Source organism: Trichoderma harzianum (genome assembly GCF_003025095.1).
Source record: "Trichoderma harzianum CBS 226.95 unplaced genomic scaffold M431scaffold_5, whole genome shotgun sequence".
In the NCBI taxonomy this organism is placed as follows: Eukaryota; Fungi; Ascomycota; class Sordariomycetes; order Hypocreales; family Hypocreaceae; genus Trichoderma; species Trichoderma harzianum.
Genome location: NW_020209253.1, coordinates 1,450,693 through 1,475,961, shown reverse-complemented (window position 1 = coordinate 1,475,961; position 25,269 = coordinate 1,450,693). Strand labels below are relative to the sequence as shown.

At 50.9% G+C, this 25,269-nt stretch overlaps 9 protein-coding genes across 9 annotated transcripts; 7 read left to right on the top strand and 2 right to left on the bottom strand.

Moving 5' to 3' along the window:
* The first annotated feature begins 1,376 nt into the window (after positions 1 to 1,376).
* Positions 1,377 to 1,936, top strand: M431DRAFT_409232 (hypothetical protein). The gene has a single exon (XM_024914929.1). It carries the CDS (start codon positions 1,522 to 1,524, stop codon positions 1,855 to 1,857), a length of 336 nt encoding a protein of 111 aa, XP_024775471.1. The 5' UTR covers positions 1,377 to 1,521; the 3' UTR covers positions 1,858 to 1,936.
* A 153-nt stretch (positions 1,937 to 2,089) lies between these two features.
* On the top strand, positions 2,090 to 3,901 carry M431DRAFT_507454 (hypothetical protein). Its single transcript, XM_024918969.1, has 2 exons — positions 2,090 to 2,779; positions 2,845 to 3,901. Exons 1-2 carry the CDS (start codon positions 2,566 to 2,568, stop codon positions 3,672 to 3,674), a joined length of 1,044 nt encoding a protein of 347 aa, XP_024775470.1. The 5' UTR covers positions 2,090 to 2,565; the 3' UTR covers positions 3,675 to 3,901.
* Positions 3,902 to 5,740: 1,839 nt separating this feature from the next.
* Positions 5,741 to 7,446, top strand: M431DRAFT_494230 (hypothetical protein; the record flags this gene model as incomplete). The annotated part of the gene is made up of 3 exons (XM_024917223.1): positions 5,741 to 6,613; positions 6,684 to 6,765; positions 6,830 to 7,446. The coding sequence occupies 3 exons, from the start codon at positions 5,741 to 5,743 to the stop codon at positions 7,444 to 7,446; spliced, it is 1,572 nt and encodes a 523-aa protein (XP_024775469.1).
* Positions 7,447 to 7,997: 551 nt separating this feature from the next.
* Positions 7,998 to 10,118, top strand: M431DRAFT_507452 (hypothetical protein). Its single transcript, XM_024918968.1, has 2 exons — positions 7,998 to 9,426; positions 9,496 to 10,118. The coding sequence occupies exons 1-2, from the start codon at positions 8,379 to 8,381 to the stop codon at positions 10,008 to 10,010; spliced, it is 1,563 nt and encodes a 520-aa protein (XP_024775468.1). The 5' UTR covers positions 7,998 to 8,378; the 3' UTR covers positions 10,011 to 10,118.
* An 18-nt stretch (positions 10,119 to 10,136) lies between these two features.
* Positions 10,137 to 10,532, top strand: M431DRAFT_408978 (hypothetical protein). Its single transcript, XM_024914928.1, has one exon. It carries the CDS (start codon positions 10,262 to 10,264, stop codon positions 10,481 to 10,483), a length of 222 nt encoding a protein of 73 aa, XP_024775467.1. The 5' UTR covers positions 10,137 to 10,261; the 3' UTR covers positions 10,484 to 10,532.
* A 14-nt stretch (positions 10,533 to 10,546) lies between these two features.
* On the top strand, positions 10,547 to 11,576 carry M431DRAFT_507450 (hypothetical protein). Its single transcript, XM_024918967.1, has one exon. The coding sequence runs from the start codon at positions 10,633 to 10,635 to the stop codon at positions 11,401 to 11,403; it is 771 nt and encodes a 256-aa protein (XP_024775466.1). The 5' UTR covers positions 10,547 to 10,632; the 3' UTR covers positions 11,404 to 11,576.
* A 375-nt stretch (positions 11,577 to 11,951) lies between these two features.
* M431DRAFT_4735 (hypothetical protein) lies at positions 11,952 to 16,866 on the bottom strand (the record flags this gene model as incomplete). The annotated part of the gene is made up of 2 exons (XM_024915445.1): positions 11,952 to 12,081; positions 12,140 to 16,866. 2 exons carry the CDS (start codon positions 16,864 to 16,866, stop codon positions 11,952 to 11,954), a joined length of 4,857 nt encoding a protein of 1,618 aa, XP_024775465.1.
* Positions 16,867 to 19,923: 3,057 nt separating this feature from the next.
* Positions 19,924 to 21,072, top strand: M431DRAFT_481276 (hypothetical protein; the record flags this gene model as incomplete). Its single annotated transcript, XM_024915945.1, has 3 exons — positions 19,924 to 19,927; positions 19,954 to 20,348; positions 20,416 to 21,072. The coding sequence occupies 3 exons, from the start codon at positions 19,924 to 19,926 to the stop codon at positions 21,070 to 21,072; spliced, it is 1,056 nt and encodes a 351-aa protein (XP_024775464.1).
* Positions 21,073 to 23,176: 2,104 nt separating this feature from the next.
* M431DRAFT_408759 (hypothetical protein) lies at positions 23,177 to 25,005 on the bottom strand. The gene is made up of 9 exons (XM_024914926.1): positions 24,790 to 25,005; positions 24,664 to 24,696; positions 24,497 to 24,605; positions 24,255 to 24,398; positions 24,154 to 24,197; positions 24,045 to 24,082; positions 23,850 to 23,990; positions 23,356 to 23,775; positions 23,177 to 23,273 (listed from the first exon to the last, which is right to left on the bottom strand). Exons 1-9 carry the CDS (start codon positions 24,853 to 24,855, stop codon positions 23,228 to 23,230), a joined length of 1,041 nt encoding a protein of 346 aa, XP_024775463.1. The 5' UTR covers positions 24,856 to 25,005; the 3' UTR covers positions 23,177 to 23,227.
* Between the last annotated feature and the right edge of the window lie 264 nt (positions 25,006 to 25,269).

The window sequence follows — 25,269 nt, the reverse complement described above, 5'->3', positions numbered from 1 at the left end:
ACTGTTCATGAATTTACAAACATGACTAGAAACTTGGTAAACGGTGTGAATGTGTGTGCTATGCCTTGAAAGCGGGGTGATGCCTGAGACCCATGACGCTCATCGATGGGATGTCTCATGTCTGTTGGCAACATGAGTTGTGTCATTGACTGTGTGTGAGATGATGGATCACCGTTGTCTTTCAATTTGTAATCTTTTCGAAACAACACCTCCACCTCTACACCCAAATAAAGATCCAAGCCGAGCTCAATAACGCCAAACCCAAACTGCGACCGAATCTACATGAAAGCCAGTATCTCGTCGTATAAAGGCCATGGGTATGATGGAGAGAGAAGCCACTGGGCGAAACATCTCGCTTGATTAGGTGTGCTCTTGACTTTCGGACGGTCGCCTCCGGGTTAAAGTTCTCTGTTCAAGCGGCCATCCCAGCTTCTACTTTAGGCAACTAGCAGCACTACATGTATGCAGGGCACTTTTGTGCATTAATTATAGGAATAGTGTGCAAACACAAAGCTAGGAACAAGGTTCAAGATTTAATGTTAATCCATAACCTTACGTTATGCTTGTCTTGGGGCCGATTCTTGATCGTTAGCAGGTGGAGTCAAGGCATGGCGATGATCGATTCCGTAGCGAGCTGCCGAGGCGCTCGGTAAGCTGGTTACATACTTTTATCTTGATAGAATGCTCCAAAGACAATTCCAAGATACCTTCGCGCAGTTACTAAGATTGTTCAATGAGACACCAAGACTGCAGTTATGATATTCGCTACAGTCTCTTGGCTAGTTGAGGAGGCGGTCATATATACAGTAGCCGTTCAGTAGACCATAATGGTGATCACTGCCAATAATTGCAGGTTCCTAGGCGTCAAAGCCATCTCCATGATTTGTCTTCTCCTATCAAATACGAGTATTGCGCCCTACAAATAAAATAGATATCGCAAGGCTTGGCTGCACCGCATCTCTAATGAGTGAGCTTCCTTGTTGGGCATATCTCCCGGGCCAAGACTGCAACAATACGGGATTTGCCATCTACTATCTCCAAAACCCACGGCTCCGGTATTTGGGAAAGCCCAAAAGAGGAAGGTCATCAGATTTACCAATTAAGCGTCTGAGCAAGCTTAGAATCCCGCGGGCTAAACACACATGCAATGCTACCCGATCGAGCCGGCCTGGCGAGATCGGCTGCGCACGTCGGCGGTTCCCCCATTGTCTGGCAATGTGTCAGTTATAACGAATACAAATTATATGCAGGCGAAATGGACGCCAAGAATCCAACCAAAGGATGCTCCAAAATCTCTCATCCTCGGATTTCTCTCGGCAGAAGTCACCGGATCCTCAGCCAAAGCAATACGAGGACGGACGTCGATGGATGGAGTTGACGAGATAGTGCTCTTTCTAGAACAGGACATACATTTTCACCATATGCATATCTAATGTCTTCTAATCTTCTTCCACTAGCCTCGTATAGCACATAACGCAATCGCAAAATTGGATCCTCAATCAACGGAGCAAACATAAACCGATGATAAGACACATCAATCCCCAATCCCGTCCTTGGCATAAACGTCGGCAGGCCTCACTTAGACGCCAAGATGCTACCATTGCATGTCTGGGGCGGCACGAACCACAACACAACCGTCCACTTTCAGCTATTTCCCAGAGTTCCAGCACATCGGGGATTTTCGACCTTTTTGGAAGCTGTTCAAGTCTGTTTCACGCTTATCGCTTGGCGTTGAGGGGGACGAACGCCCTACTACTGGCTGGAACATGTATTCATGTTGCTTTGAGTCCGCATCTCGGCACCGGGCCGTCGTTTGTAGTAAATTTGAACACTGAGGCTAAATGCTTTCCATCATGAGGGAGCTCGTTAAATGAGAGGAAGCCGCCGATTTCCGCGTATGGGTCTCCCAGACAAAACGAAATGTGATGTAGAGACGTGAACAATGAACCCTAGAAGAGTCACGATCTTGTAAGATTGTTATCTAGCAATTGTATCTTGATACAGATAGATATCGTATCGCCATGAGAATCTTATTGAACCAATCATACTTACTGACGAGTAAACAAAGGGATAATTCCTTGAGAACGCTGCCGATACGATGGATACGGTTGCATTCGGACGCGAATGGCTGACAATCGAGTATGCCTCACCTTGCTATTTCGCCATTCTGCCAACGGATACTGTACCTAATAAGGCAGCTCAGTTTGGATTGGGCGTGCGAACAACTCTATCTTTCATGTAAAGCCCAGATTACGACATTACAGGCGTGGAAGCAGGACCAATCTGGTGGACGAGGATGAGAGGCTGTGTAAGTGAGTTGCCATTGCTTACCATTCACCGGAGATTGATGATGAGGATATGGTCATGGGTGAGAAGAACTTTTGATCGGTTATCCAAACGAGATGGACGTTGCCCGAGCCATGAGGATGCTTGTTGAACCCGGAGTCTTCGTTATCATGTCAACTCTCAACTATAAATAGGTTTACTCATCGCCCGTCTTGGATGTGGCAGCTCTCCATTGTCTCCAAGCATCTCATTCAATCCTCCGATCTGCCTGTTCTCAAAATGAAGTTCATCTCTGGTCTCATTGCCCTCGCTGCCTTGGCCTCTGCCGCCCCTGGCAAGGCTCCCACTCCCCTCGACATCAAGCTCGAGGGTGCTGGTAACGCTGAAATCAAGGCTGTCATTACCAACACGGGCAAGAACAACTTGAAGATCTTCAAGACCGGTACCATCTTGGACAGCGCCCCCGTTGAGAAGGTTACAATCAGCTCTGGTGGTATGTGTCCTCATATCCACTTAGATATTTCTCCATAAACATGCCGTTGCTAATACCACCCACAGAGCACATCGTCGCTTTCGACGGTGTTCGTCAGCGCATCTCTACTCAGAACTTGGCTGAGGATGCCTTCCAGCACATCGCTGCCGGAGAGTCGATCGAGGTGACCTTTGACATTGCCGAGGCCCACGACCTCTCCATTGGCGGCAAATACGACATCCAGTCCGTTGGTGCTTTCTCCTTTGCCCAAGAGGAGTCCAACGAACTTGTTGGCTCTGTGCCATTCGAGACCAACAAGATTGAGATTGAAGTCGACGGCGAGGATGCCTCTGCTCGCCGCGTTGCCTTCCACCAGAAGCGCACTCGCGTCCAGAGCGACTGCACCGGCAGCAAGCTCTCTGTTACTCAGACCGCTCTCCGCAACTGTGCCTCCGTTGCCCAGCTCGCCCAGCAGGCCGCCGCCTCTGGCGCTGCTGCCAAGCTCACTGAGTACTTCAAGTCTTCCACCAGCAGCGTGCGAAGCACCGTCTCCGGCGTTTTCAGCCGCGTGCTCTCCGAGTGCAGCTCAACCAGCAGCGGTGTTGCTAGCTACTACTGCTCCGATGTCCTCAGCTCGTGCTCCTCAAACGTGCTGGCATACACTCTCCCCAGCTCAAGCCTGATGGTCTACTGCAACCTCTACTTCACGGCTCTCCCCGCGCTGACCCGATCCTGCCATGCTCAGGATCAGGCCACCACTAACATCCACGAGATTACGCACTTGAGCCAAGTAAAGGGCACCCAAGACTACAACGGATATGGATACAACTTTGTCCGCAGTCTGACTGCTGCGCAGAACCTCAACCACGCTGATACTTATGCGCTCTTTGCCAATGCCATCTATGCTGGCTGCTAAGCGTGACGCTGAGAAAAATGAAAAGATTTGGCTTGATTCAGGTTAGGAAATATGATCTACACTTGGATATTGCGATTGAATGAATGATGTATGAGATGAAATGAGATGAATGAACAAAAGGGTTGATGAAAGACTGCGCGTTGGTACATGATACAACTTACATATGTACATAGTCACCATAGCCCACAATTATGATTGAAAAATACCTATCCTTTGCCGGATGAAATGGTGACATGTTTCTTCTATCATAATGTAAATTTTCAGTCATTGTCATGAGCCCGTTTACATGCTCACAATACATGTGTAAGTCGAGCATGATTGGGTGCAGGTACTTTTTCCACATAGCTCCCTCGGTGCAGCTGCATGTACCTACCGGAAATGGAAATCTGCACATGTTACGGAGTGCATGTACATAAATGCACGTTTGCACTTAATGACAGTTGAACAAAGAGTGTAAAGTGCATTCAAGTTTTTCTTTCACTTCCTCTCGCCTCCCCTTTCTTTCTTCTTCTTTACCCTCCCTTGGTCTGCCAAGCGTTGGTCTAGAAAATGGTCTGATACCACGGGCACCAATGCATCCAGGCTTGACCCGTCTAGGAGACCCGGCAGCCCAATAAAGCCCCAAAGGAGATGTGATTAAGGCACAGCCCAAGAACAAAAAAAGCAAGGGACCTGATGCAGTGGGACGGGAGCACGGATGTCAGATTGTTGATGCCGGCCCAATGACAAAATGCCGTGTTCCGGCTCGGGGCTCGCCAAAGCAGGAGGCGATGGCTGTGCTGGCGGAGATGGCAGACTACGGAGCATTATTGGGGGCTACTCGAGGCACCTAGTGATGATTGAGTTAATGACCTGTGGGCTGGACAGCTGGACAATTTTGAGAAGTGACTGTATGTGCTGTATTGTGGTATTGGGCTGGACATGTTATGAGCAATGTCCATGTAGGCAGCATCATTCGTTGTTCGAGTCCTTATGGCTTGTCGCTTAGGCACTTGGTCGTAATAGCGGTGGATTATATTCTCCCAAGTCGGGCGGATGATGCCCTTAGAGTCATTCGCTGCCGTGGGCCCCATTTACACCGTTCAACTTTTTTTTCCCGAACCCTCTCACTCATTCTGGATGCATGCAAGGGTCAAAGCAATGTCTTTGTTATGCAAGTGGGTTTTTTGCCGGGCAGAGCATGCAGCTAAAAAGCCTTGATTTGATTTTTTACAGGCCAACGACGCCAGTGGGGGGGAGATTTTGCAGTCGCCAATGTCTTCACGAAAACGTCACCAGGGGCCCCTCACCTGAACACAAAAAATGATCGCGGGTTCACCTCACCTCTTACAGAGCCACATGAGGAAAGGCCCTGATACCGTATCCGCAGAGTCTCACTGTCTTCTCCCGTGCTCTGTCGCGTCTCTTTGTCCGTCTCGTATAATAATAATTATAATTAGCGTCTGAGCAGCCGTCCTTTGTTGGGAATGACACACCAGAGAGGCCACAACACCTGAGCCCTCATTCTCACCAGCCACATTCCCTCCCGGCATCACGAGAGCCACCCTTGGGCCCGGCTCCCTCACGCGAACCTCAGCGAACCATTTGATCCTCTTGCCCCTGTCCGTGACCTCACCTGTGGCTTATCACGGGGCCTCTCTGGCCACTAGCATCTATCTGGTGCTGCAAGTCTCAGCTTGTTCGCAACCCAGACCAGACCAGCAACCCCTGTCCAAAACTTGGAACCGAGTGGAAGGCCTCAAGCGGGGCTCAGCACACCAACGTCATCGCCGCCCTCTTGCTGCTGGCCAGAAAGAGGGTTGTTTCATATAACCGCTTGGCTCTGGCCCTTGCGTTCGGTCTCACCATCTTCTTTCATCCTTTTATAGCATCAGGACGAAGCCCGGAATAGTTTGTTTGCGGCCAGTAGTTTGGCTCTTATTCAAGGAGCTATCGATCGCTATCAGACAAAGAGAGCGACACTGTTCTTTGTTCCGCTGCTTCCTGTTTATTACGGGCGGCTAGACTGAACAGCCGCTGAACAGCCTCGGAAGCCTCGTACAGATCTTGATTGCTACAGATTCACCATGGCTAGTCGCGGAGATCGCTGGGATCGCCTCGGTGGCGAGAGAGACAGGGTTCATTCGAGAGAGCGTTTCGTCGAGGAGGATCGACTTTTCATGGCTGGCGGACGAGGCCCCCGAGAGCAGTCCGCCGACCGATTTGACCGGCTGTACGGAAGGACATCTTACGAAGACGATCTTGTCCGTGACCGCCGATTCTACGAAGATGACCGCTTCAGTCGCCGGCCCGAGCCGCCTCGCGGAGAGCGCATCGTATTGGAGAAAGAGCGCGATCGCGAATACTACCGTGACACTTCCCCGCGACGCCCGACTATGGTACGCCGTCAGTCATCACTCGACACTTATGACCGTCGCCCACTCCCCAAATTCTTTGACCAACGCGAAGAGTTGCCGCCACCGGCCAGGCGCGAGGATATTCGCCGAGAAGAGTACCGCGAGGAATACCGGGCCCCGTCATACACACCTATTCCGCTGCCCAAGGCTCGAGGCCTGCCACCGGCTCGGCGATACGATGAGCGCTTTTACGAGGACATCCACGTTGAACATGATCGCCTCGAAGACGGCATCCCGCGTTATCCCGAGCGCATTGTTGAGCGAGAGATTATCCGCGAGAAGGAGAAGGAAAAGGAAAAGGAAAAGCGAAGCAGGAGCCGAGACTCTCGTTCCACCAAGAAGAGCCACCGAGGCAGATCGCGAGCATCCAAGTCTTCGACCCGGTCTTCCAGCAGCAGCAGCAGCAGCAGTAGCAGCAGCAGCGGTGGCACCACGCTTAAGAGCGCCAAGAGCGAGTACCCGAAGAAGGGCAAGACGAGAATTCCCGCCAGACTTGTGTCTAAGCGTGCTTTGATTGATATTGGATATCCCTTTATCGAAGAGGTATGTCTCCACATATGATTTGCTAAGTATATGCAAGTACGTGTATAGAAACTGACCATACGGTCAATAGGGCAATGTCGTTGTTGTTCAAAAGGCCCTGGGACAGGCCAACATTGATCATTTACTCAAGCTCAGTGAGGAGTACAAACAAAGTGAGTCTAGTTCTCATTTAGCACTTTTGCGATGAGTTGCTTGATATTAACCCAAATACCAAAGGCGAACTTGAAATTTCTGCGGCTCGATCCTCAGCCGGTGAAATTGTTCGAGAGCGCAGAGAAGAGCTCATCATCGATACCCCAGTTCATCTTCGAGAGCGCCGAGAAGAGGTCATCATCGAAACCCCAGCTCATCATCATCACCCCCCTCAACCTCACGCTTATCCTGTCCCTACTTCACAGGCCATCGTCATCCCCGCTCCCCCTCCACCGGCCCCCGTCATCATCGAGGCTACTCCCCGCGATGTCGAGCTGATCGACAAGACGGTGTATCGTGATATGTCACCAACGGTGAGCAGCAGAAGCCGCTCGCGCTCTCACTCACATCACCACCACCACCATAGCAGCAGCAGCGAGTATCAGCTGGTGGAGCGCCATCGATCAAAATCACGAAGCGGCAGAGAACTCCGTGCCGAGATCCGAGCCCTGGAGAAGGAGCTGTCACACGGACGAAGGCGTGAAGTTAGCGACAAGGAGATTGTCCGGACCGAGAGACTTCCCAACGGCGAGCTCATCGTATACGAGGAGCAGGTGGAGAGGTTTGCGTCTCACAAGCCGGCGCGTATTGAGAAGGACAAGAAAGGTAGGATGTCCATCAGCGTCCCAAAATACCGATGAAGGTGCGCCGCGCCATTAATATCTCTCTGCTTTTTTTGTCATTTCTATGGGATAGGCAGCTGACCTGGACTGTACAGGACCATCGCCTGGAATTATGCGAGCCATGCTGGCGACCCTGACTTGAGCGTTGCGAGTTGTTGTAAGACAACGACGTCATGAATTAATGAATGAACGGATGAAAGATGAACTTCTTTGGACATTTTTGTAGAATGCTTCGCTGTTTTGATTTGATGACAAAGGGTTGTATTGGCTACAGCTGGTTGATGCTGTTATTTCTTATGCGGTTTACGGATCTGGGTATTTGGCATGAAGGTTTACATATATATACGGTATATTGGATATATCAAAGAGTTTGAAGTAACGAAATATTATGTCTTTTTATCAATTACGGTGTAATATGTTGGCTGATGACTGAGATTGCGTGAACCCTATTATTATGGATAGAAATTGGCGAATATGACAGACTCTTCTCTACTTTCAATTGACAGTCAGAGCATCAAAAGTTCCCAGTTAGCTTTAGCTTCACATGCGATGCGGATTTTGTTATCCCCGTTATCAGATTCCGAGGCTACAAAAGAACCCCGACCGTAGCCGTGCAATTCACCCGTAACGGCAAACGCTGCATGCACCTATTCGCCATAGTACGGCGTGCCTATCGTAAGATTTGCGATATGTGACTACAGGTACAATCTGCATCTGCCTAGAACTCGCGAATGCTTGGAGATAACGCGAAGGAATCGGGTACAGTAAACGAACCCCGCTGGGACAATTCATTGATAATCTCACGCAATCGCTCATCTCGTTCAAGAGATTCATCGTTTGCTTCAATGGGAGCGAGCATTTGTAGTTGATTAGGGAAATACAGCAGAAGACAGACGAATTGACAAAGAGTGAAGAGTTGAAGATTTACAACTTCAACTCCCGGCTTCACCATGATCATCTCCAAAAGCGCCATTGCTTCGGGCATTTTGCTCGCAGGCAGCGCGACAGCTCAATTACGACTACCCCCGTTCTTTGCGGCCAAGCAGCAAGCCCTGGGCCCTTCTGCCAGATCCCAATTTCAAAGCTTCGGGTTCAGCGAGCAGCAGCCATTGACCGGCTCAAACATTGGGACAGCGACATCATCCTCGTCAACAGATGATATCCCCGCCTTCAAGGCCGGCCAGTTCACTCTGACGCCACAAGATGATTCTACGTGTGCTACGTATGGCGAGTCGCAATGGACCGGCACCATCGACGTGACGGACTCGCATCGCCTCTTCTTCTGGTTCTTCGACAGCCGCAACGACCCCGTCAACGACCCCATCATCATCTGGATGAACGGAGGGCCCGGCGGCAGCTCAATGCTGGGCCTCTTCAACGAGCTGGGAGCTTGCTGGCTCGAGCCCGGCGCAAACACCACGATTCCAAATGACTTTGCCTGGAACAACAACGCATCAGTGCTCTTCCTGGACCAACCCGCCGGCGTCGGCTTGTCCTCTCGCTCTAAAGATTCTCCAATCCCAGCATATGATCTCGACGGCGCATCCGACTTTCAGACCTTCCTCAACATCTTCTTCAGCGAAATCTTTCCCGACCGCGCCAGCCTACCAATTCACATTGCCGCGGAATCCTACGGCGGCCACTACGGTCCTACATACTTAAACCACATCCTCAACTCACGAAGTCTCAACTCGCGCGACGCCTTCCACGGCAACATCACCTCGCTGATCCTGGTCGACGCCGTCATCGACTTTGCCGCCCCTGCAGTGGGCGTGTACGAGTTTCTGTGCAAGGGCTATGGGCACCACGGCAAGATTATGAACGACACGACGTGCGAGGCGCTGAGGTTGAGCGTGCCCAAGACGTTTGAGCTGGCTAGGAATTGTGACGCCAGCAGTGATGGGTATGAGTGTTGGGGCATGATGACGTTTCTGGAAGAGATTGTGCATCCGTACTATTATGCCGAAGTCGAGGCAGGCAAGAGGAATCCGTTCAACGGTGAGTTGAAGAAACTTTCAAGCTTCTCCCAAGTGTCTGAGCTGTAGTCATCTAATACTTGCAACATAGTCCATATTCCGTGTCCCAACTGGCCCTTCTGCGCAGACATCAGAAAAGGCAACATGTCAGCCTACATCAACCAAGCCCACATCAAAAAGGCCCTCAAGCTCCCCCCGTCCTATATTTTCGAGGACATTGACATGGTCCTCAACTCCGCCTTCGTCCTCTCCAAAGATCCCTTCCGGACCACCACCCGCGAGCTCGCCCGCATCCTCGACGCCTACCGAACCCCCAACCTGGGCGACATTCGCGTGCTGGTTCTGCAGGGCAACGAGGACTACGTCGTCAACACGCCGGGCAACATCTGGGCGTACGAGAACCTGCGCTGGAGCGGGCTGGCGGACTATCGTCTCGCGCCGTGGCGGGAGCTGCCGGAGAGCATGGCGGCGACGGGGTCGTGGAAGAGCTCCGGCCGGCTGGCGTTTGTGGCCGTGGACGGAGCGGGCCATACCGTGCCGGGGGATGTGCGTGAGGGCAGCTACAGGATTGCGCAGGAATGGCTCGAGGGAGGATGGAGGGCGTGAAGCAGCTTTGGGGTGGAGGGTTCTGGTGTAAGTAGTTTTTAGTAGCAAGTCTTCAACTTGTGAGCATGTGAGCCGAGGCTCATGTACGAGGACGCCATAGGAAGAGGGATCATAACGTATCATAACGTATCAAAGCCAATAAGATGAAAGACACACCAAAAATTTCCAACTTGCGTATAAGTCCCCATCCCGCATTTCCGCTATTACCCCAGACCAACCTTCACTAAAAGATCCATCTCAGACGTGGGGAAATGACCAAACAGTTTCTCTTTAGCTTCTCTTTAGCACCGGCCCGCGTTTCCAGCCACATCTCCACGCGGGAGCATCGTTTCTTTTTTTCTTCCTTTGCTTTAACCTATTCGACTTTTGCCCCTCACGCACGAGCCGAGGCAAGATCCCGTCTATATGCGTGTGTCAGGTCAAGACTCGACTTGGTGGCGCATAATGTGAGGAGAGGACGTCCTGTCTTATAAAATAGCACGTCGTTTGCCACTCACCATCCACATTGTATTTATGAGTGATTATATTTCTCTCATGAGAGCCCTCTTTTGAATCCTGAGAACCTTGCTTCTCAAAATACTCTCACAAAACTCGCTGTTCCTTGCAAACCTCCGTCGTGGCCATGACCGTCCTCAACACCGCACAAGCCCTCTGGGCCCGCCTCGTAGCAACCCACGATCCCCATACCATAGACTTCGTCGGCACCCTCATCATCCAATTCATATTCTGGTGGATCCCTTGCATCCTCTTCGTCTTCCTCGACTCCATCGCGCCCTCCTTCTCCGCGAAACACAAGATCCAGCCCGCCCCCAAACAACCCTCCGCCAACGACATCCTCCACTCCGTCCTCGTCTGCATCCGCAACCAAGTCATCGTCTTCGCCCTCCACGCCGCCCTCCTCTACGCCTCCTCCGCCAAGGGCCGTTCCCCCAGCATCAGAGTCGACGCGAGCTTCCCCACAGTCCAGGAGTTCACCTACCATATCGCCGTCAGCGTGCTCGCTCGCGAGGTCCTCTTCTACACCTCGCACCGCATCTTCCACTGGCGCCCGCTGTACAGGCGCTTCCACAAGACGCACCACAAGTTCACCGCCCCCGTGGCTTTCTCCTCGCAGTATGCCCATCCCGTGGAGCATCTCATGGCAAACGTCCTGCCAATCTTGCTGCCGCCGCTGCTGCTGGGGTCCCATATCCTGACCATGTGGGTGTTTGTGGCTTTTCAGCTCATCGAGACATCGACGGTGCACAGCGGATACGATTTCTTTGCGGGGGCAGCTAAAAAGCATGATAGACACCACGAACGCTTCGAGGTGTATTATGGCGGAATCGGGCTCCTGGACTACGTTTTTGGGACGGATGAAAGAGAGGGCCCTAGGAGAGATAAAAAAGAATGAGCAGGAATATTTTTCTTTCTCAATATGCCTTCGTAATAAATCATTTGGCATATTGTTTGCGTTTTCCTGTATATAGCTCTCTTCAAAGTTAAACATTGAAGTAAAGTGTTGCTTCATCGCATGTTTCACAGCCTCATAGTAAACACACAGCCTCATAGTAAACACCATAATCACGTATTGCACGCTTGGACAAGTAAACCAAACCCTACTTTGTATCAGCTAGTTTGCAAAAGGAAAAAGGAAAAGGAAAAAGCATATGAAAACTGCCAACCAAAGCCCATGGCTCATCGAAAGCGCGTATCATTTCTGAGTAAATCATCTCATCGCGGCGTCGGTCGCCAGCAACCGCAAACACAGGAAGCAAACGCCGTTATCCCAAACCATGGGCGCCATCCTGACCGTGCTCTTCTTGATACAATAGTCAACCCAAAAAGTTAAGCGTAACCTTAATATACAACGAAGACGTCCTTTGATTTATCAAAACAGTAAGGAGGACAAGAGGCTATTCACACCCGACTACCCTTGACCGAAACCCCTGCACATGTTATTTAGGCCGACTTATACGTCTCCTTAATCTTCGTATACAATACGGTATCGTAAAAGTTGTAGTTAGAGTCCAACTCGCAGAACGGATGTTGCGAAAGAAGCACGTCGGCTGTTGGCCGATCAAATGGATTCCTGCACTTCTTGTTAGCATCTTGTCTCTGTTATAGAGAAACCCCTCTTCAAAACTTACACTTGGAAGCAGTCCATCATAAACGCCACTGCGAGGTGGCCGATGGTCTCCTGGATGTCTTCAGGGATCGGGGGCGTCTCTCCGTTTGCGATCTTGTAGATGGCACCGACGGCTTCCTCTTTGCTCCACGGCCGCCGTCCTGCAAACATCTCCAACACGACGCATCCCAAACTCCAAATGTCCACCTTGGCACTATACCCCTCGTTTTGTGACCGGATAACCTCGGGCGCCATCCAGAATACGGATCCTTGCATGTTGTTTGATTTGTCGTTGCCGTAGATATTATCCGTCTTCTTAGATATACCGAAATCGCTGATCTTACACGTTCCATCTAGATCCAGTAGAATGTTGTCCGCCTTTAAGTCTCGGTGCAAAATACCTTCTCGGTGGAGATAGGCCAACCCAGATAATGTCTGCCGTGTAAGGGATGATACAACCGATTCTTCAAACTTGCCGTGCTTGCGTAGGCACGAGCCGATGCTGCCACCAGGAATATATTCTAGGAAGATACTAATGCTGGTTTCCTTTCGCTCGCATCCTAGGTATTGTACGATGTTGACGTGGTCTAAATGCTGCATCGTGTCGATCTCGTGATCCAGAGCGGCTACGAGTTCCTTCATCTTACTCTTGTCTCCTCCCGCCGCTTTGGGGTTGACTTCAACTTCCTTGACGGCCAAGAATTCACCCGTCGTGGCATTCATACCCAGATAAACGCGTCCATAAGTACCTTTCCCAATGAGCTGGCCCTTGAACCATCTGAATGTCGTCTGTCGCTTTGGCAAAGTATCTTGTGGGATATCACGCGGGAACACCATACCGCCACGCTGGTCTGGACGAATCTGCACAATGTTTGCGTTGAACATCTTGGTGCTCTTTCGGCGCATGATTCCGGTAGTAGTAGCGTTGCCCGAGTTGTGCGGCGCGTGTGTGAATCGCTTGTTAGCCTCATGAGCACCCCGAGCAACTTCACGGATAGACTTCATACGCCCAAGACCGCCAGATCGCCTCATGCTCTTTTGAGCCACTGTTTGTATGGATGGGCGACGATCCAGGGCCTTCAGTGTCGATTCGTCGGAGCCAAGCGTATCCCCTCCATCATAGACAGATTGGCTGGAAGACGCGACAGCGGGAGGGGGGTTAATATTGTCTTGATACATGGCGGGGGCTTGAACAGGAGGAGGCACAGTCTGCTGTGGCGACTCCTCGACTTCAGGGATCGGAGAAGTTGTCATCTCGGCTGAGACGCTGTCCTCAAGAACAGGCTCATCGAGGTCGTAATTCGGGAAGAAATCGTCGAGGTTGTTGAGCAAATCATCGGTGGGAGGTCGGTTAGCCCACACATCCTTCTCAATAAACGACTTGCGGCGGCCAAGTTTGACTTCCTTGTCAGACTCCCAGGTTTCTGAGCCAGGGGTTCCAGGAGTTCGACGGGAACCATTTCCGGTCCTGGACCAATCGTCTGTGTTTTCACCTGTGGATTTGGGAGAGGTAAACGAGACCGAGAGAGTTTTGCTCTTCGGCCGCGAAGTATTCACAGTCAGGCTGGGCTTCTGTGCATGTCCAGGCCTGCCACTTGGCTCTTTGCCCTTTCCTCTACCGGCGAGCGGAATAGCAAACAAACCATCGTCAGAATCATCGTCGCTATCATTGGCAGGCAGCTGGCGGCCTTGGGCAGAAGAGGGCTGCTGGGTAACAGGTGGTTGGGTGAATTGGACGTCTGTATCAGTAAAGTCCAGGTCTGGGCCGGGGGATTTCGGGTTGGTAGGGGGTGGGGAGGACGGGTTTGCCATGGGCGGCGGCCGGGTTGAACTGGGGCTGAGCTCCGTAGGGGACGGCGGCCGTTGCCCTATCATGTTGAATTTAGTAATTGATTCATCATTGCTTAATACTGAAGCCGCCAAAGGGGGCGAAGGGGCAGGTGAATAGTCAGGCACAACAAAGGACATGTTTCCCGGACTCCAAGTAAGAGTCTTGGGAGAGCCCGAGCCAGGACTGGGCCTGGTCGAGCTAGTTTCACGAAAATTAACAATAGACATAGCTTTCTTACCTAGCGGCAGCTGCTGCAAGCCGTTGCTGGCTGCGATCGGTTGTGTTGCAACTCTGTTGGGCGACACTCCACGCGGCCCGTTGGCCGTTGATTGTCCGATAGCCCCCAGATTTCTGCCCATGCCAACCAACGCCGCGCCTACAAAGCCACCCATGCCCGCGGGAGGTATATTGAACTTCTGTTGTGGCGGCCTCTTACCACTCTCCGACGCCTCCGTTTCAGGCGACACAGCCGAAGGCAGAGGGTATCGTGGCGTTGCATGCCCTTCAGCAACGTTGCCGTTCATGTGCCGTCCTGTCTTCTTGCTGAGTGAGTTCGCCTTGATCAATGTTGCGGATGGATCACTTGGCGGTGCCGGTGGTCGTCGTTGGGGCAGGAGGTGTTCAGGCTTTCTGTCTTCATACGGCGACATTCGAGGCTGGTCGAAATCAACATTCCTACCCACAATACCAAAACCTACAACGGATTCAGGGGGCACAATCGGGCTCTCCTTCATCTGGGCCTGTTTTTTCTTTGCAAGGTATTCGCGCTGCTTCCTTGCCATCTCAGCTCTGTACTCGCTCGCCTCTTGAGCCAAAGTACTCTCATCCACCTTTTCCGACGTTAGCGTGTTTGATCGAGACGTAGGCGGGGACGAGCTAGATCTCTGGCGTCCATTGAGACGTGCATACGCCTCTGCATCTATTCCTGGAGGGATGGCATCTGGCGACAGCAGCGTTGGCACTTCACTGCTCAGACTGGGAGTTAGTGCGTTATGTGAAGTAACAAAAAACTTGAGCGTCCCCGCAGAATCAGCCTTTACTCGCTTGGTGGTTAGAAGCTTTTGATCATCCAGAGGCTCAGTGTGTTCAAACTGGCCCAGCTCGGTAGTATATATGAATGAACTCTCAATGTCGGGAAGGCCGAGGTTCAAGCAGATGGCTTGACGAATATCCGCGGCAGTCTCCGCCTCCGTGATATCACACATGCGGTAGTTCCAGTAATCCATAGTGGCCAAGACGAATATTCTGCCCTGGGTGGCATGGTGTTTCGGTCTGTACTGTGAAGTAATGCTAGATGTGTCCAAGTGGGCGTCACTTGCATCGGACCCATGAGTTGCCGTCGACACCGGCTTATAGAGTGCCGCTGGTGAAGTGGGGGAGTCGAGATCATCCGGTGAAGGAAAGGCGCCATCAACTTGCTGGCGCTTTTTCCTGGAGAGGAAACTAAGGAAACTCTTGTTGTCTTTGGCAGATGAAGGAGATTCCGCATGCTTGTTGGAGTAACCGTCTTGACTTCTCGACGCGGACATTAACTCCGCCAAGCTCATGCCTCGATTCATAAGCCCAATTGCCTCTGGCGGAATTCCCGATCCATATATCGCGGCGTTGGATGCGGCTGAATCCGTACTATTCCTTGAACGATGGGTAAACTTGGATGAGCTTGGTGATGACGAGAGAATAGGAGTTGTGGCCGAGTGGAAGAGCGTGGGCTGAGGGGCCGGGCTGCCACCTGGACTGGCCGCATGTTCAGCAGTAGGACTCTGACGTCCGAGTTCGAGGCCCTTTAAAACTGCTCTATGGTTCGCATCAGTGCCGTTTGCAGGTGGCATCGTTGTCGATCTGGTTTGAGAAAACCTTCGTGCGGCTATGGAGTTGGGAGGCACTATAGGAGACTCGATGTTGTCGGCGGCATCTGAGCCAGCAGTAGGAAGGTTAGAAGGTTGGCTGGAAGCTGTAGATTCCTTCCGGCTGTGAGCGGGGACGGCTTTGGAAGCTTCGACGGGGCGGCCGGTAACGACACTCCTAATTAACCTCCGCATACGTTTTCCCTCTTCTCTCTCTCTCGGCTGATCCCACCCCGTTCCGCTGTTCGTACACTCCTGTGCCAATCGAGGATATACCCGCTGGTGCATCATACCAAAGTTTCCACGACCGCCGTGGGCACTGCCCAGTTCTAAGAACTGTGCGCCATACAGGTTCAGGGATCTGAACGTCTCTTGCCAGTCTTTGGAGAACTGGTTCTGTGCCAGCCACAGCAGGACCTTGTCCAGCGGCCACTGGGCTGCTATTTCGGGAGGGATGGTGCTTGGCGCAGTAGCGGTTGTCGGTGCATTCGGTGCGTTTGGCCCTTTGGCCTGACTTCCTCCCATATATGCTTGCTGTTGTCTTTCATCCATTGACATCATGGTGCCAGTGTCCGTGCCGCCTTGCGCCCACGAAGTTTGCGGTTCTTCTCTACCGAACGCTGGTATACCCACACCTTCGCCATATGTGTCCCCCGTCGGTATATACGTCGCGCTCATAGCATCGGTCTGGCGCGGGGGAGGAGGTATAGCCATTGCCTGCATCGCGGCGTGAAACTTATTAGGGTTGTAGGGCTGGTGTTGGTTGGTTGGAGGCGGCGGAGGCACGGTGTAGCTCGGGCGACCATCATACAGACGGCCAAAGTTGCCGTGCCAGTTTGGAGCCTGCATCATGCCGCCTCCGGGGGGAGGGCCTGGCGGCGGCGGGATCATGACACCTTGGGCTTGCCCAGGCACAGCAGCATATCGAATCGGCGGGGGAGGCGGCACCATCATGTTCATCTGAGGCCCGACCATAGAAGGCGCCATGGCTGGAGGAGGTGGAGGAGGAGGCGGCACTTGGAAGGGCCTCGTGGGATCGTTGCCCGAGACATGGCGTTGGCTGCCCTGATACATGGTCACCAGCGAGAGAGGAGGACGCTTGCTTCTCGAAGATGGTTGACAGTGAGCAGCTCAGTCTCGCTCGTGGAAGCGATCGCGGCCGTCGCAGGCCGCGGTCGATGTCTGGCGAGCGGCGCAGGGGATGTGGTGTTTGAAACAGTCTAAAGTCGAGGATCTCCGTCGTGGTCGTCGTCGTCAACTCAACAGAGCCGTTCTCGAGGTTAGGGTCGACGTTGTTGGTCCCAGGTTCTTATCGGACTTGGCAAAAGGGCTCGGCGCTAAGCTGCGGCAGCTGGTCTCGGTATGGCCACAGCCAGCAGGCGCCGGCGTCCTGCAAAACGGTCGAGCGCGCGAAAGATGGACGAAGCTCGGGAGCACAGTCTGTGGTACGTCAGTGGCAGAGGTCCGGATTTTTGGCCAAACATGAGCCGGTGGTGGAACAAGGATAGATGCTGTACCTGTCGAAGCTTCAAAACATGAAAGGTGTGGATTCATGGAACGGTTACGGGATTAGTGGCTGGGGCTTGGTGGACCTGTGCTAGCACTGCCAGCTGGAAGCCCGAGCCCTTCTACTATCACCAACGTGCTGCCTGTAGATGGGATTGAAATGTTTGCCAGCACCCCAACTCTGCTAGTCAGCATTCCATTTCACATGCAAGTTTTCAACTGGGTACATGAGTGATGGATAATGATACCAGTAGGAACTACCTTTTGAGGATTATAGCTGTAGTAGCAGATACTATGGAGGTTAAAACATCGATGTTCCCTTTGTCAAAAACTGCACGCACGAGCACTGCCTCGCGATGGAGGTTAGTGGGTTAGCGGTGCTCCAGCGGGTGCTTGCTAGCGCCCACCTGCAGAGTTTGGCCCCTCCACAACCCCTGCCCGCCCCTGCAGCCCCCCGTAGCGTCGCCGCAATGGCCAATCAGCGGCGCTGCTGCAATCGGGCTTGGCCAAGATACGGACACAATCCTCAATGCGACATGGCAATATGGAATGGATTCTATGGAGTCGATTCCTCTGGCCGTAATTTACGAGCAAACATTTGATGCAATACCGAACTCGAGTCCTGTGCCGGACGGAACAGCAAGCTACTGTACAGCTTCTCGTCTTGCTGGTCTGAAGACGCCACATCGTGCGATTGACTTCAAGGTTCTGATTGCAACGGAAATGTTGCAGCAACCCGCCTATCGGCTGTCGTGCCACCAGCTCGAAAATGTTTATTCGTGTTCTTATATTGTCATCTCCACCAACGCCTTGAAGTATCGTATCGCCGAGCCAATAAAAGGGAAGCCTATGCGTGCCAGATACGAGTAACGTACAGCCAGCTTTCATTGTACACGTATCAAATTGGGCTGTTACAGGGACCGCTGATTGCGAGGCAGCCCGGCTTCACCACCAGGGAGTACATGTACGTACTCACCTGCAACCATATCGCCGGCTTCAAGATTGCCTGCAGGGGAATTACGACGCGGGGCTGCGATCCGTCTTAGGCGCATGGATTGGAATCTATTTATTGCCGGCGGTCGTATTAATAGTATCCTTGTGCATACATCAACATCACCCACCAAAGTACATGTACCATAAGACGAAAGTCCTATCCTCACCTGATGTCACCACAAGGATCTTTTTTCCAATAGCTTTCTGATTGATATAAATTTAACATCTAAACGAAGAGCAGGGATATTCTTTTGACAGCTCAACGATTTTTCTTAGCATCAGCACTATTTCTCGCCTCCGATCATTGCGATTACCGGTAACGAAGGTACTAAAGCTTGCATGGATATGGATGTATTACACGCTCTTGTTTGAGCTCCGACAAAGAAATCAGTCAGTGCCCGTGCATATGTGACCTACTGCCATCATGATCCTCTTCTCCGTTAGCCACGGCCGAGTCGAGCAATATTGTCAAATTGCTGACTGTCCCGCCCTCCGGCAGCTTTTATTAGCGGTCCAGTGTTGTGCATATCCCATGACCCATCTCCTAGGGCTGACAGACCCGTCTCGGAGCTCATCCCCTCCGGGAGCTGGCTAATTTAGAGTGCATATCCTCCAACGAATGACGGCATGGCCATTGACTCCATGCAAGCAGGAATTAACTGAGGTAGGCTGGGGAACATCCCTGCAGGGGGCCGATACTCGTACTTGAATTCTGTGTCTTCTTTTTTTCTTCCAAAATTTCAGATATACTAGTGGATAAATGTGGCTACGTAAAACACAGGGAAAACCGTCGACGTTTGATACAAACTATGCGTTCAAAAGCTATTTTAATAGAGAACAGATTGTGAAAGGTAACAGAAGTGAGCTGCTATAGATTTAACTTTGCTTTTTCTGTCGTTGGTCTCACAATGTCCCTTTAAAAAAAAATTGCGGATGATGTTTGAAGAAGGGGACATGGAGTATCTCACATTACATGTATTCATGAATTTCAATACCACTATGATATTATCGAAATGCGCAGTGTTACGCAGGTTAATGCTAAGCTGGAATTATATAAGTCATGGTGTGTATTTCATATTAGGACACAAATAGTCCAGCTGCCACTAGTATCTTCGTAACATTATACCAGGCAGAAGTTCCTATTGGAGCAGCAGCTGTAAGCGCCAGAACCGCAAGGGGAACACTTACATCACAAAATTCTAGATATTCATTCTATTGGAATCGATGTTTACTTGCATCGTAGATGTATTCCATGTAGGAGAAAGGAACAAAAGAAAAAGATACATGAGAATATATGTAAAAAGTACCTTCCCGGTTCCTCACTTACATGAACACACTATAAAAAGCGTGATATTTGACGGAAGGAGTTGCAACATACCTTACCAGTAGAAGACAGGTATACGTGTGTTGAGACGGAACGGATCTCGGTCATCGATTCATTCGATCCATAAACTACACATACACCGCGCCGCTCGTCAATTCAACAGCCGCGCGCTTGTTAATCGGCCTCGGCATTCTTTGCGGATGCCGAACTGGCTGGCTGCCCCGCCATCTGCGGAGTTACCCACCCACGATATTGCCCAATGCAGCAATCAGTCTCTTTAAGGACCAGTCAAGTTCGATTAGATGAGAATGAGTAAGTCATCTAGAAACGTTCTATAGCTGAATTTGAATGTATTAAGAAGGAACTTTGCCTAGCTAGTATGCATATATCTATCTACGCAGTTCCCAGTCTTGTCGTACAGTTTCGCGGCAGTTCTGTCGAGGTTACTCACACATCTCGTCTTTCGCTCGACACCGAAATGTCTCGCTCTCTTCTCATCACCGGTGCCACAGGCAAACAAGGCGGTGCCGCCATCAGAGCCCTCCTTTCCAGAAACGCAGATTTCAGACTCCTCGCCGTCACCCGTGACAAAACCTCCCGCTCGGCCCAGAAGCTCGCGAGTCTCTCCCCCAAAATTGCACTTCTTCAAGGCGACCTCAACGATACAGATGCCATATTTGGACATGCAAGAGATCTGAGCAATTCATCTCCATGGGGTGTCTTTAGCGTACAGGTGATTAAACATTATAAACTTTGTATCTATGAAACGCCATGACCAACGTCACTTACACGTAAAAAAGGTCCCCAAAATGGGTGCACGCGGTGCAGAGGTTGAGCAAGCCCAAGGAATATCTCTCATCGACTCGGCTCTCAAAGCTGGTGTAAAGCATTTTGTGTACTCCTCGGTCGACCGTCATGGGGACAAGTCCATCAATAATCCAACCAACATCCCTCATTTCCTCAGCAAGCACAACATCGAACACCATCTCATCAACTCTACCAAGTCAATAGATGCAATGTCATGGACGATTCTCAGGCCCGTGGCATTTATGGAAAATCTCGACGGTGGTTTCGTGGGCAAGTTGTTTGCCACCGCAATAAAGGCGAGGCTCTCACAGAAGCCTCTCCAGCTCATTGCCACAGAGGACATCGGTAAAGTTGCGGCAGAGGCCTTTCTTCGCCCGGAGGAATACAAAGGGAAAGCGATTTCGCTAGCCGGGGATGAAGTCAATTATCACCAATTGGCTGAAATATTTCGCGAAAAGACTGGAGCAGGAGTGCCCGTCACTTGGAATATCTTGGCGAGCTTGCTTCTAGCTTCCTCCAAGGAGATGGGTACCATGTTTTCATTCTTCGAAAAGGAGGGATATGCTGCGGATATCGAGGCGCTGAGGAGACAGTACCCAGAACTGAAAGATGTGAGGACATGGCTCGAAAGTAGCCCATATATGAAGTGAGTTTCAGTGTGTCGACTGGACCAATTACATCACAGGAGCATATATATGCATATATATATGTGCCAGGCTAGGATGCATTTACTTGCTGAAGCGAGTCGACTTGTCACTTGTGAGGCATCACCCGCATGACGGCCTAATTTCGAATCCTTCCAATGACGCATGTCCTTGGGCATTCTGATAAATCACCACTCTACCAGCTTCCAGATCTCAGAACATTAAATTGCATCTGAATTTGAATCTCAGATTAACTTTCCAATAAGCAGGGATACTGCCCTGATAACCAGGCTCTAATAAGCGAGATCGCGAAACGTTACCACTACTTTCGTGTCATTGCCGGATATGATTGATGTTTAAGATCTCCAAACAGCATGATGGTCGCCAGGAAAACCAGCAAGAAGAAGCTATGCTCACCTACCATCTTCATTACACCAAGGCAAGCCAAGATCATAAACGCACATATCAATCCTTCAACACCAAGGTAGTTCAATTCCCGTTCAATTCCCCTGAACATGTACACACCAATGTCTAGCGAAAGTCCCAAAATAAGCGCCATCACTCCATTTACCTCCTACATCAAAACACTCGTCAGTGTCTTCCAAGGCCTTCCTTCCCCCTTTCAGTCATCCACACATCCAGCAAGCCTCGCCCGCCTCCCGGTCATGACATTCCTCCGCCGCCCCCAAGAACACAGCCTCTTACGGCATCCTCCAATCCATCAGAGTCATTCTCCGGGCGTCGCCCCCAACCTCATCCCACGTCATGCTTCCCAGCAAAAAACTTTTGACGATGGGACGCTCTCCTTGCATCAAGAGTAAGCATCGCAGGTCATGAAACTAGGACAAGTTTCCCTATGGGGATTCACGGGGTGGGGGATTCATCTGGTTTTTGGCACAGGGAGCTGGATGTCGAAGTTGTATGTCGACACAGGGGCTCTGGGAGATTGCGTTTCTGGACTAATACGATAGATATATATTCCAAGGCTTGATTTGGGGGCAGTACGTCGACCCAGAATAGGTGTATTGATTGCGAAATCATACCTAACAACGGCGGTACATTTACTTGAAGGAGAACTACAGCTATACGGCTAATGTCAATTCTACATATCTATAATCGAGAAAGGATTGTAAGTCCATTCGAGGTCTGGGCGTTGTGTATCCCGTCAATCATGCTCAACCCAAGCCCAAGTCTACTGTCCATGGATAATTTATGCAGAAAGCTATGTCTCAGGGCCTTCATCAGAAGTACATTTATATGAGCCGAAGCAACAGTCATTAAGAAAGAATACATTTGTACAGTGTAGCTAAATGTATATTCTGCTACCGATGCATGATTCGTAGTTGCTCAGAATGCTCTCGTCATACTCCTATCCAGAAATGGTCAACCATCTATACCATAAAAACGATACCGAAACATTCAAAGTGGTTGTGCGATCAAACGTCGTAATAATGCTCCTAGATCCCGATGCCCCTGCTGATTCTGCAGCTAATCATGCCAATGCAACACGCTCAAAAAGCACAAAAAAAGAGAACGCCAAGATAATAATCCTTCCATCGTGTACATGTATCCTAAGCCACCACCTTGCCACTCCCCTCAATAAGAATACTACCTTAATACAGACGCCTAAACTAGAACCCCAGTGAGAAAACCGTCATTGGAGAATTGATTAGTAGAAACAAGCAGCGTGTTATTCCAAATCCCATGAGCACTTTTTGGTGAGGGATATGAGCAGGGCCCCATGTAGCGGTCGGCTTTTCGTCGTCCGCGTTCTCCGGAAGTGTCCAGATACTCTTGGTTGTCTAAGACCTCGGCGGAATTTATGGGGTAGTCAGAGTAGCGGTGGAGCGGTGAGGACGACTGATGAGTTCTCCAGCGTCAGTGCGGCCTCGCAATTCGGCGAATCGAGTGGAGGTCGTTCAAGCGTCGTGCCTTGGATATGCAAACTAGTAGTGGTCGCATGTGTTGTTATACTAGTCGGCTTCTCAAGCCTCATCATTCGTTATTTTCTTTCATTATTCCGCTTTCTTTCGGCCAAAGGGACATATCCAAGAGACTGATTGGCCGATTCATTCTGGTGCATCAACACCCTTGCCGCCACGCCCATCGAAAGAGTCGTCGGTGAAAATCGCTAAACGGGCAGGCAAAATGTCTCAGTTGACTATTGGCCTGTTGCCATCATGGGCTTACGCGCGTATACAACGTAGCTGCTAACCGTTAGCAAATCTCTCTTTGAGCCTAAATTAAATGCGCGCATTAGAAAAACTTGATCAGCATGCGTGGACTTACTATGGCCAGTAGGCGTGGACGCCCAAATCACGCAGCTCCTTTCGTAGCATGGCAGAAATCACCAGAATCTCCTCTTCTGACCAGCCCAGGCTCTTTTGGAATAGCCGCATCGTCAAGCCCTCCAGGTGATTCATCAAGTTGTGTTGCTCCCAGGCTCCAATGAGTTTCAGGCGCTTATCCTTGGCCCAAGGGGTGCAAGGCATCTTATACACCTCCTCTGTCACACATTCGAATCCTCGTTCCTCAAACCACTGTTTAAACCGGGTCGGATCATCCACTGGAGTACCGAATCTTTCGCATGCCGTCTTGGTCAGATTTGCCCAAGACCGAAATGTGCTATCTTCGGGCAGAGTGCCATCGTCGCATTGTAGTAATCCAGTGTGACACTGGAATTCGATCCACCCGCCAGGTTTTAGATGTCTGTAACTATTGTTAGCCCTTGGAAAGGGGAGAGTTTTGCGACAATAATATGATTCCGGGTGAATGTGCCGTACCTGTATGCTTGGTCGATTAGTTTCGGAAAGTTTCGCACAGATAGGATGAGATCTCGAGAAAAGATGAAGTCGGCACTGTCAGCCTTCCACGTCCACGTCTGTTCGATATCGTCAAGTTCGAACTGGCAATTTGGCGGTACCCTTCATGAATTCATCAGCGCTGTCATGCTAGGTGTGACTCTCTTTCGAACATACCATTGCGGCTGTGTAGGGGCTATATCAACACCAACAACCTGGAAAAAGAGATGTCAGTTTCAACATTCCACATCAATCGTTAACTATTCAGCTCAGGAGAGAGTCGTACCTGTGCCCCTGGATATTCATCGGCGACCTCGACACACCATATTCCTTGAGAGACACTATCAGCAAGCGGCCATGGGGTAAATAGGGTTGTAGCCGAATTACCTGTACCGCATCCCAGATCCAGAATCCTCTGTGGGTTTTCGTTAATCGGTGACAGAAAACGTCGCTGTTTCAGGAGGGAGAAATATTTCTGGTGACACAGATCCATGCGGTCAAGTTCCTGGTCGTCCATGGGGAGTCCATACTCTGTGCAAACAGGGTCGCATTAGTACAATACTCTCGCAGCCAGCGAATGGTAATTGAAGAGACGCTGGTAGAAGAAGGAAGAAGAAGAATATTATTACCTTCTTTCCCATATGCAGCGTAGATGCGCTGGCCTTCGCCCACAACGCCATGAAGAATAGATGAGGTGACGGAAGTTAATGAGGATTGGAAGCTTCCGATGTCGTTACCCTGGTCAAGTTAGAAGGGAATCCCAGCATGTGCAAATGATAGTTGACAAGCCACTCACCTCGTCGAAGTCATCCGGCGGTGACACCGCAGACTATGCCAAGCGCGCGTGTTAGTAGTTGACTTGACCAGCCTATTATCGCCGACGTAGCGTTGGCAATAGACAGTCCAATCTCGTCGTACACACCTCATCGGGGGGAATCATTCCGGACGGCTCTGTCATAACAACTAGTGAAGGCCGTCTATCGTCCATGCCAAAGCACCAATCTCGAGGCCAAGAGGCGACCCTCCGGCGAAGTGACTCTGCGCGCCAGTGGCTGGCGTCAGAGAGGTTTAAACGTCGACTTTGCAGAGATGAAGCCCGACTTTGCTCTGCTTGTTCCCCCTTTCTTGAAAAGTCCAGGTCCGGTGAGCTGCAGCGGCGAAGCGTCTCGGCCAACTTGGTCAACGTGTGGGAGGGAGGGCTGGTCGCCGGTTGCAGCAGTAGTTGTCAAGTTAGGCTGCACAGGGAAAGGCGACAAGCAGCTGGTGGGCAATAGTTTGGGCAATGGGGCATGCGAGGCGATGGAGGCGATGGAGTTTGTGAGAGCGTGGCGTCTTTTTTGGCTTTGGCTTTTTGGCTTTGGCTTTGGATTGGAATTTGGCTTATGTTGTTTTTCTCTGAGAG